Below are 11,025 nucleotides of genomic sequence, written 5' to 3' on the forward strand. Positions count from 1 at the left end.
TCAGTGCTTTGGGAAGTTTTCGATGATCCATTATATAATATCCAACTGCTGTTTACACAGTATTTGCAGTCAGAGTGCTTTTGAACCTCTAGAGAGGTTCAGAGGTTGGCTTTAAAAGAGAGTTGGTTGTCTGTGCTTTTTAGAATTTTTCCAAAAAGGATGTTGCTTTGAAGGTACATGGAACTACCAAGTCTGTGCGCAGAAATACCCCAGCATTGCCAGACCCACCCATGTTTTTTGCTTAGGATCTTGCTCATGTTACAAAATTAGCTAAATCATTTTGCCAAGTTATTCAATTAGCTTGAGGTCATGAGTGCCTGACTTTGCATGTTGCCAGCCACGTTGCCCATCAATGAAATTAGAGCCTACAGAGTGGAGAGTACAGTTCTCCTCTCCCTCCAAAGGGGCTAAGAATGAGACACAATGCAGAGAGACCATTAGCATCAATATATCAATATAAAAAAATATTTTCCCTTATTATTTACTGATTGAAAAACTCAAATTCTTTTCATAGGATTTGTCTTTCTTCATACAAGGGAGAACGAATAAAAAGTTTATCCAGGAACTCTGGAGCTACCAATTAACAGAAGATGTCTGAGTAGAAATGCAAACCTCAAGAGGGACTACAATCACTTGTTCCCTTGTTCATGTCCCTGATACAAAGAAATGGCATCAGAGAGAACAAATGAGGCCTTCATTATAAGTGTTATTTCAATAGAGCGTATGTGCTTTCAAAAATCTCAATAGTCTTGCAAATGGGTAATGATCACAATTCAACCCGAACAGTATGATTCACTGCTTATTCTTTCCAGTTCCAACAGGCACTCTCTTAAAATATGTCTCTTGTTTTTTTTTAAGCAGTGAGAACTTCCATTCAATGAGAAATGCTCTAATGAGTTTCTGGAGTCATTATGATAAAAATTCTCGAGCAGCGAGCTCTCACTGCTAAAAAGAGCGAGTGCTTCAATGACAGAATTCGGCTGGTAAAGAATGCCGGGCGCTTTATTGATGTGTCGAGCGGAGAACACTAATTCTCACAGTCAGAAAGGAGACGACGCAATCTGTCAAAGCATTATATATGGCTCTTTCTGCGCTGCTATCAATATCCCTCGACTAGCAATGTAAAATATGTTTGCAATGTGAAAACATCCTCATAATAACCAGCCAGTTTCAGTGTTTTCACTATGTGTGCTGTACGTTACTGTGTGTATAGTTGTGTCCTTGTCAAGTGGCTTTAGAACAAAATATTAAGTACCCGGGGGTAAGATGCAAATCACTAGGCTTTGGCTAAGACATTAGCATAATAGGATAAAAACACAACTACTCTGGCATACACTCTGGCATACACACAGGCACAACCACACACACACACACACACACACACACACACACACACACACACACACACACACACACACAGACAGACACAGACACACACACACAGACACACACACACACACATACACACACACACACACACTAAGGAGACCCAATGTCACATCTAGCTCTGGAGACGGTGGTCAGTCGTCTTTGATGTGGCATTTTTTCTCGGCTACACCGGCGCTCAGCTCTGAAATGTGATTGGCTCGTCACAGCCGGACAGGTCGGATTTACAAAAAGTAGTTCCTCCGAAACCGGCGAATTACAATGGCTCTCTTATCTGGCAACGGGTGCAATATCATTTCATCCCTCTTAAGTCCTCTCAGACGTCCTGGAAATGGACTTTTGTGGACGGCACAATGCACTTGACTTGTAATGTAGTAGGGGTTGCATAGAGGGCGGATGGGATTGGATTAACACTAAGGCCCCTGTTCCGAATGCTCTCTTAGAGGGAAGGGACATGTCTAAGGAGGAGTGCATTATAAAGTTGATAAGAAGAGAGAAAGAGAGAGAGAGAGAGAGAGAGAAAAACACACATACACACTCACAGACACTGTGAAAGAGAGAAATTGAAAAAAAAAACTTGTATAATGGTAAAAATAAATGGTGGAAAGAAACATTATGAGAAAAATAAAAAAGTGAAGATGACATGGGTGGCTTGTCCCATCTCTCCCCTGTTCTCTGTTAATTTAGGTTTGGGGTGCCCCCGCACCACTCCTCTCTGCTTTCCACTCTCTCACCCATTAATAAAAACATGGCCACTGTCAGTGTGCCAATTTCACACCTCTGCACAGCTTACGACATTTACCCCACATCCACGGTTTCACACACAGTCCCAGATCTATCTGTGTGTGTGTGTGTGTGTGTGTGTGTGTGTGTGTGTGTGTGTGTGTGTGTGTGTGTGTGTGTGTGTGTGTGTGAGTGTGTGTGTGTGTGTGTGTGTGTGTGTGTGTGTGTGTGTGTGTGTGTGTGTGTGTGTGTGCGTGGTATGAGTGTTGTAATGAGGTCAGTGGAGTTCCTCTCTGAAGGCACACACTGGGTCAGCTGGTGAGACTTGATTAGAAACACAATAGTAGACTTGAGGAAAGCCAAAAGTCCTCGACACTAATTACCTTCTAAAGGACCTGAGAGAGGAGATAGAAAACAGAAGGGAGATTGCTCTGGCTGCTTTAATTTAGATAGTGTGTGTTTGCAGTGTGTGTGTGTGTGTGTGTGTGTGTGTGTGTGTGTGTGTGTGTGTGTGTGTGTGTGTGCGTGTGCGTGTGTGGTGTGTGTGTGTGTGTGTGTGTGTGTGTGTGTGTGTGTGTGTGTGTGTGTGTGTGTGTGTGTGTGTGTGTGTGTGTGTGTGTGTGTGTGCGTGTGTGGTGTGTGTGTGTGTGTGTGTGTGTGTGTGTGTGTGTGTGTGTGTGAATGCATGTCTGTGTGTGCTTGTGTGCCATTTTGTCATTGAATGGCACTTGTTGTCTATTTCTCTCCCTCTCTCCCTGTGTGTTTTGGAGATGACACACTGTGCCCTGTGATGGATGTGTGGGGATGAAAACGTCAGACACCGTGAACGATGGGCTGACAAACACAGCCGTGGGTGTGACTGGGTGTGACAGATGTAGGATGGATTGGGCGTGTGTGTGTGTGTGTGTGTGTGTGTGTGTGTGTGTGTGTGTGTGTGTGTGTGTGTGTGTGTGTGTGTGTGTGTGCAAGTGTGTGTTTGTCAGGGTGGACAGGGGAGGACAGATATGTGTGATGTCTCATACTTGTCATCACCTGGATCCCACACAGTAATCTCACCTGCACTGACAAGACTGCTGTCACCAAGTGCATTAGCAACAGCCTGCTAGAATAAATCCATCCAATCTGATTGAATCCAATGTAATGTCATATGAAGTCCAGAGTTGTACTGTGGTAGTGGCTTGGTATTATTGGAATGGATAGACTGAACACTGGATAATATGCATGCAGATCTGGGTATATGTTAATATAGCCACATATGCATACACACACACTTGGCGGAGGCCTGTATTGAATTAATTTATTTCTGCCCCCAATGTGCTTCTTACCCCAGAAGAGACCAAGGAGGCCTCTGATTTAATTAAGGGATGTATTGGGCCGATAAGGTTACATACAGTAAATGTCCTGTTGACAGACAGACAGACAGACAGACAGACACACACACACACACACACACACACACACACACACACACACACACACACACACACACACACACACTCTCACACACACACACACACACTCACACACTCATACTCACACACACACACACACACACACACACACCTTACAGAAGCTCTGCAAGCAGTGGGCACTTCTTCTGAGTTACTCTGACACCTGCAGACCTGCAGTATCTGAAAATAGTAATCAGTTTTTAGTAGGGATGCACGATATTGAATTTTAGCCGATATCCGATATGCCGATATTTACAAGCTCATTTTGGCCGATTGCCGATGCCGATACCGATATATACACCTCAGCTTTTAAATTATTGAAAAGTCTCTCCTGTACTAGAATTAATCTGTTATTATGCTAGAATATTGCTGTAAATACAGGACATTACAGACTTGATTTGTATCATTTTAGAAAGACATTCACTCATGAAACTGAAATGGTTTAAAATATGGCAGATTTATTTATATTTTCACGTCACAATTTTCATACTTGAACAGTACCTCCTTGAACTTGAACAACTACACTCTGGAAATGCAGCTTGGCTTACTTGGCAAGCTAACGTTGGTTAACTGACTTACAGTTTAATAACGTCCCTTCTAGGATTTCTAGACTAATCTATGTAACGTTATTGCCAAGTTAGCTGTATAAATTCCATAGATGGAAAAGTAAGCCATGTACAGATAGCGTGGGCTCGTGACATAACGTTTCACATCGCGTCAAATGAGGCATCATCAACTTCTCTGGTGTCACATAGCATGCTTGGCTAACTTTGCAAGCTAACCTTGGTTCACTAACTTACAGTTTAATAACGTCCCTTCTAGGATTTCTAGACTAATCTATGTAACGTTATTGCCAAGTTAGCTGTATAAATTCCATAAATGCAAAAGTGAGCCATGTACAGATAGCGTGGGCTTGTGACATATTGTTTCACATCCCGTGAAATGAGGTATCATCAACTTCTCTGGTGTCAATTAGCATGCAAGCTAACAAGCTAGTGTTGTCTAGCTAACTCCGTAACTTATTAACGTCTATTAGCGCGACAGGCACTACCACACAATGCAGCACTGCCTTGTCTGCACTCTACTACCCAACCCCTGCAGCCCAAAAGACCTTGCAGTTTTCAACAGCAATGCAAAGGACTGTGTAATGAAATGGGAAACTGCCATATAAACGCTTCAGTGAAACGAAAAGAAGAAGAAGCGCGACAGGTAATGTTGTAAAGCGTGGCACGCGGGTGGTCTGCATCTATGCATGCAACCTACGTTATGGCTTAAGTTTTCTGACAAATAGGCATTTTGTCATCATCCTCTGATACTGTGAAGTAGGCTACTGCCACACAGCCGACGCTCATAAACATTTGCTTTGCGTGCGCATAATTTACACGTCACCTTATCGGCAGAAATGTTTCATATCTGCAGATACCGATAATTACATTTTGAAGCCGATATCTGCCGATACCGATGTCTTGCCGATATTATCGTGCATCCCTAGTTTTTAGAAAGGAAACCACTGCACATTCCATAAATGTGTCCACAGCTAGGCCCATAATATGACCGCTGAACAATTACAAGCACATCTGTAAAAGGAGGCTTAGTAGTGTTACCTGCATGTTGTGGGCTGGTGGTGTGACCACGTGGTGTGTAGTGAGTTTTAACATAAACACTTCATAGTGACAGGTAAACATAAAAAGCACATGGTCTTGCAGTGGCATGCTGCTAGTATAAGCATGCGTTGTTGTGATGTGCACAGGTGTGAGGTGTAACTGAGCAGTACTCCTAATTATCTGGATGCTTTACTCTGCTTGTGGTCCGATCAGCACTGATTGCGTTCCATCTTCTCTGTTTCTGCCGTGCCAATCTGTGAGTGTTGTGCAGGTGTTGGGAGTGATTACACAGATCATAAAGTGTGAAAAACAAGTTTTGAACTTTGTAAACACATCCATGTTGTGTTTTTTTATATGATGTATAACATATCATGAGCTGAATGAGCACTCGGTGCTGTGGCTGGCGGGCACACACACACACACACACACACACGAACATTTACAGTTTATAGTACAATATTCCTTATAAACTTGATAGCTTTCTATAGTGTTTCATGGTACGTCAACATTTCTCCCTAACATCACTTCATCTGAATGTTTATTATTTCTATTTATTTAAGAGCTAGCGATCAGGACCAAAGCTTATCTCACATAAGTTACATTACTGGCTGTTTGATAATGTAGTCAAGACTAAGGCAGATAGATAGGGACAGGGCTCATTTGCATATTCATAGATATGCAAATACTGAATGTGACAAAGTTGTAAAAAAAACATGGAAGCCATTTAATTTTGTTCATCACAAAAAACGTATAAATATGTATTTTTGAGGAACAGAAATAGGGGTGCCAGGAGAGGGACTTTAAAAAACAAATAGTTTGACACGCACTAAAATCCTGAAGCAGCCGGGTAGCAAGCAAGCTGTTTCTCCCCCCATTTCACAACGGGACTGTTTCCTGCGACACAATAATTTTTTCTGAGATTGGCGGCCAGCTCTGCTGCAGGCTCTGTTTGTCGCCTGGGGAATTTCTCTGCCAGACAAACAGATTCCTGTGCTTCCTCGCCATACTGGGCTCTGTGGCCTCCGGAGGTTGTGTATGTCATTTGTATGCTTGGTGCATTTGATGGGCCTCATGATTAGAGTCTGTCTGTCTACCCTAGTGCCCATCTTTATTGATCTGCTGGCTGTGACATCTGGTTGTGAGTAACAAATGTTTCTTGCCAGTCATGTTTATTGTCACTGATTACTGTTTACTGTTTATACTGTTTATATATTGTTTATGTGTATTTACTGCTGCCTGCTATTTATTGACGTTATTATTAGGGGTAGGTGGAGTGCCCACCTCTCTTTTGTCTACTTTTCCTGCCTTTTATACTTCATGAAATTAAATGGAATATAACATTGTTCTCTGTGTGTAACCCTACTCAGCCACGGGTCTAGTGAACCTAGCTTGCCTGTCCCTACTGTTGGTTTTTCTGTCAATCACTGCCCCTTTGAGGGCTGGTGTACTCATCTATATTAGCGCCCCCTAGGGGCGCAGGATGATATGGGTCTCACTTACACACCCTTTACACATCGTAAAGTAGAATGATGAAACCAGTCCTAAGAGACTGATGTGATTACTGAGTGAGAATGACCTCAGTGATGATTATGACATCATTGCCGTGTGACCACAACCTCATCGCCGGCTGATGGCCCCTACGTAGGGATGTCTCTCTGGCTTACATCACCTTGGAGACCAACTGATAATCAGGATGGAATGGGAGCGACGACAGCTAATTAAACAAACTCCTGGAGGGAGACCACTTCAATTTACAGCTCTGCGGACTGCAGACACACCAACATCTGTGCCTCGCCCTACAGATATGACCGGCACTCACTTCTCTTCTCTCTCTCTGCTCTGTCCTCCCTTTTATTTTCCCAAACCCTCTAAATATATAGACTATGGCCTTTAAAAGCACCCTTAATGTGAACTAAATCTCCTCTTGCAGTGAATAACATGTACAGTTTGGCAAGGGCTGATTGCTTCCAATAGTGATTCAAGACACCTTTCATTAATTATAAAAGTCATCCCAAAGCTAATATAGACAGAGATATTTTATAGAGGGCTGATGGACTCTGTGCTCTTTGGCTCTGTGGTATATGGACAGTAGCTACTACAGTTAGATTGGGATTGTCTCTCATTCTGGGCACTCAAAGCACACAAACACACACACACACACACACACACACACACACACACACACACACACACACACACACACACACACAGTCACACACACACACACACACACACACACACACACACACACACACACACACACACACACACACACACACACACACACACACACACATACACACACATACAGTGAAGGCAGGTATGCAGGCTCATTGGTAGCAGATGGGCTTTGATGTCTTGGTCAATGATGCTTCAGCAAGAAGAACCAGATCTATACCCGACTGCAGGATGACTGCTCTACTCCCTGAATCAATACACTCATGGGGTTAGGTCTTTTTGAATCCCATTTAACACGGCTTACTGTACGTAAAACAATGCCATGTTCACAAGTAAGGTATTGACTTTCCCATTTCTATCTCTCATTCAACTTTGTACCAACATGAGGTTTTTCTCCCACCTGCCAAAAAGACCACTTCTTCAACTGAAGGAGTGTAGGAAATATGAGGGGGTACCCAACCCTCCACTGCTGAACTTGACCAAATGCAGATGTGTACAGTACCACTCCCAAATGCAAAACTGGTTTAACTTGGGAGAATACACATCTTGGATATTTACATTTCTTCATCTACGTTTCTTTATGGTAGCTTTGCTTTGACCCCACAAATGCAACCCTTAAGGGGTTGTAGAAAGCAGTGTTTCATAACAAGATAAATCACATGTAAATCTCTTTACTACACTACTTTCAGTCTGTCTGTCTGTCTGTCTCACCTTGAACTCGGTCTCGATGTTGGCCAGCCTGGCCAGCTCATTGCTGAGCTCCAGCGCGGTGAGCACGGGGTCCTCGCTGGACAGGGACAGGTAGGCGGCGCTGGCCAGGCCCTTGTAGGCGTTCATGCGCGAACGTGAGTGGCTGAAGGCGTCGCGCCGCTGCTTGTCGATGCACTCGGCGCACTTGCAGAAGTAGTCGTGCGGCCTCTCGATGCGTGCGCCCTTCATAAGCAGCGTGTGCACGATCTCGTACTCCTGGCAGTGCGCCGACAGGATGACGGGCGTGATGTCGTGCGAGAAGCGCGTGCCGTCCTCGTCGTACGCGTAGAAGTCGTCGTCGCGGAGCTCCTGCTCCAGCGGGCTCAGCGTGAGCCGCAGGCCGGCGGCCAACACCGGGTGAGCCAAGATGGCCTCCACGATGCGCACGTAGCCCTTGCTGATGGCCAGCAGGAGTGCGTCTCCGATGCGCGCCAGCCCTTCTTTCTTCAGCAGCAGTTCGGTCACCTCCAGGTGCTCGTTGCCCACGGCTAGCTGCAGTGCATTCTGGCCCATGTAGTCCACGCAGTTGACGTTGAGTGTCTTGGACTCCTCCAGCATCTTGCGCACCATGGGGATGTTGCCATACTCGGCTGCCTCCAGGAAGCACTCCTCCTCCGCCGTCAGGCTGGTGCCACGCTCATTGAACATGTAGGCGGGGCCACGGATGGCTTGCCGACGGCCCTTCTCCCGGAGGGTGGTGTGGCGTCTATGCATGGTGCCCTCCGACCTGACAAAGATTTATAGGAGAATGGAGAGAGACAGACAAGGAGAGAGAGAGAGAGAGAAAGAGAGAGAGAGAGAGAGAGCGAGAGATGTCCTGAGCACAATGTCCTCAGCAAAGGTCAAATCGGATTTCTTCCAAGTTACCGCACTACGGACCACATTTACACTCTACACACCCTAGTAACTAAACATGTAAACCAAACACAAAAAGGAAAAATATTTGCTTGTTTTGTTGATTTCAAAAAAGCATTTGATTCAATCTGGCATGAAGGACTATTTTATAAACTTCTACAAAGCGGTGTAGGGGGTAAAGTTTACCAACTAGTTAAGGAAATGTACTCTGAAAACAGAAATGCTGTGAAAATTGGTGACAAAATTACAGAAGACTTCACCCAAAAAAGAGGGGTGAGGCAGGGCTGTAGCCTCAGTCCAACTCTGTTCAATATTTACATCAATGAGTTAGCGGTACAGTTGGAACAGTCTACAGCTCCTGGCCTTACCCTAAAAGACAAAGAAATTAAATTCCTCCTCTATGCAGATGACCTGGTGCTGATGTCTCCCACTGCACAGGGACTACAACAGCACCTGGACCTGCTAGAGAAATACTGTCAGCAATGGGCCCTGACAGTAAACCTAAAAAAGACAAACATTATGGTATTCCAAAAGAAGCCCAGATGTCAGGAACACAGATACCATTTTAATCTAGGCAGCACCGCCCTAGATCACACGATGCAGTACACTTACCTTGGCTTGATTATAACTGCATCAGGGAGTTTCAGCATGGCAGTGAATGCACTAAAAGAAAAGGCTCGCAGAGCACTATATGCAATAAAAAGAAACTTCTGGAACATAAACATACCAATTCAAGTTTGGTGCAAAATCTTTGATTGTGTAATCCAGCCCATTGCGCTGTATGGAAGTGAGGTATGGGGTCCACTCAGTGAGCATAGCTACACTAGATGGGACAAACATCCTATAGAAAGCTTACATGCAGAGTTCTGCCGATTGATCTTAAAAATCCCAAAGAAAACACCAACAAATGCATGCAGAGCAGAACTAGGCAGATTCCCATTGGCCATCAACATGCAAAAAAGAGCCCTCAAATTCTGGATACATCTACAAACAAGTCCCACTGACACACTGCACTTTAATGCAGTAAAAACTCAAGATCTGAACCCTGAAAAGAGTCCTCTAAGTCAGCTTGTACTGAGACTAACTAATCTCCCCCTAACAGTCATTAATAACTTCTCTCAGACAAGCGCTGCTTTCAAACTGAACACCAATACGATCATTCAAGAATCTAAAGAAAAATATCTTGAACATTGGCAAAAGGAGACAAAAAAACAAAGCAAATTAGAATGTTACCGGTCCATAAAATCTGAATACCAATTGGAAGAATATCTCTTTACTGTTAGAGATATAAAGCAGAGACAGATCCTGACCAAATACAGACTAAGTGACCACTATCTTGCCATAGAAAAAGGCAGACAAAGAAAATCCTGGCTGCCAAGAGAGCAACGAATATGTGGTCACTGCGTAACAGGTGAGGTCGAGACAGAGGTGCACTTTCTTCTTCACTGTGAGAAATTCAATAATATAAGGAAGTCATACTTTGACAGGTTTACGAGCCTAATCCCAGGCTTCCAAAATCTAGAGGAACGGGAAAAGATGTCAGTCTTGCTTGGACAGCAGGGACAGACAGCGGGTCTTGCTGCCAAATTTGTCTGTGAATGCCATAGGGCAAGGGACGGTGATTGTGGTCTGTGAAGTTCTACACACACACACACACACACACACACACACACAAGCACACACACACCCCCACAGTCACACACACACACACACACAATCACACACACACACGCACACACACACACACACACACACTTTGATATGTTGATATGTGTAGATTTATGTCTGTGCTATGCTTTGGCAATGCAAACTATATTTGTCATGCCAATAAAGCTCATTTGAATTTGAATTTGAATTTGAGAGAGAGAGAAAGACAGAGAGAGAGGAGACGGAGGGAGAAAAGAGAGTCATGATTATAAGATATTGATCTAATGACTGGCAGTGAAAATGCTTACTGATTGCTTATAACCTTACACAGAGAGAAAACACCATAAGACAAGCGGCCAGTGGGCGATCACGACACAGGTCATTGTTCAAGGAACCTCAGGTGACATCATGCATCAATCAGAGGTCTCCCT

General features: G+C 44.1%; 1 protein-coding gene across 1 annotated transcript in view; it reads right to left on the reverse strand.

Moving 5' to 3' along the window:
* The window catches only part of trpc7b (transient receptor potential cation channel, subfamily C, member 7b), a gene marked incomplete at both ends in the record, with an annotated part of 44,725 nt that extends 35,919 nt beyond the window's left edge, over nucleotides 1-8,806 (reverse strand). The window contains 1 exon segment of the mRNA XM_080841293.1: nucleotides 8,054-8,806. Within this exon segment, the coding sequence (XP_080697419.1) occupies nucleotides 8,054-8,806 (753 nt within the window).
* Between the last annotated feature and the right edge of the window lie 2,219 nt (nucleotides 8,807-11,025).

The sequence above is a fragment of the Sprattus sprattus genome (assembly GCF_963457725.1).
Source record: "Sprattus sprattus genome assembly, chromosome: 6".
Lineage (NCBI taxonomy): Eukaryota > Metazoa > Chordata > Actinopteri > Clupeiformes > Clupeidae > Sprattus > Sprattus sprattus.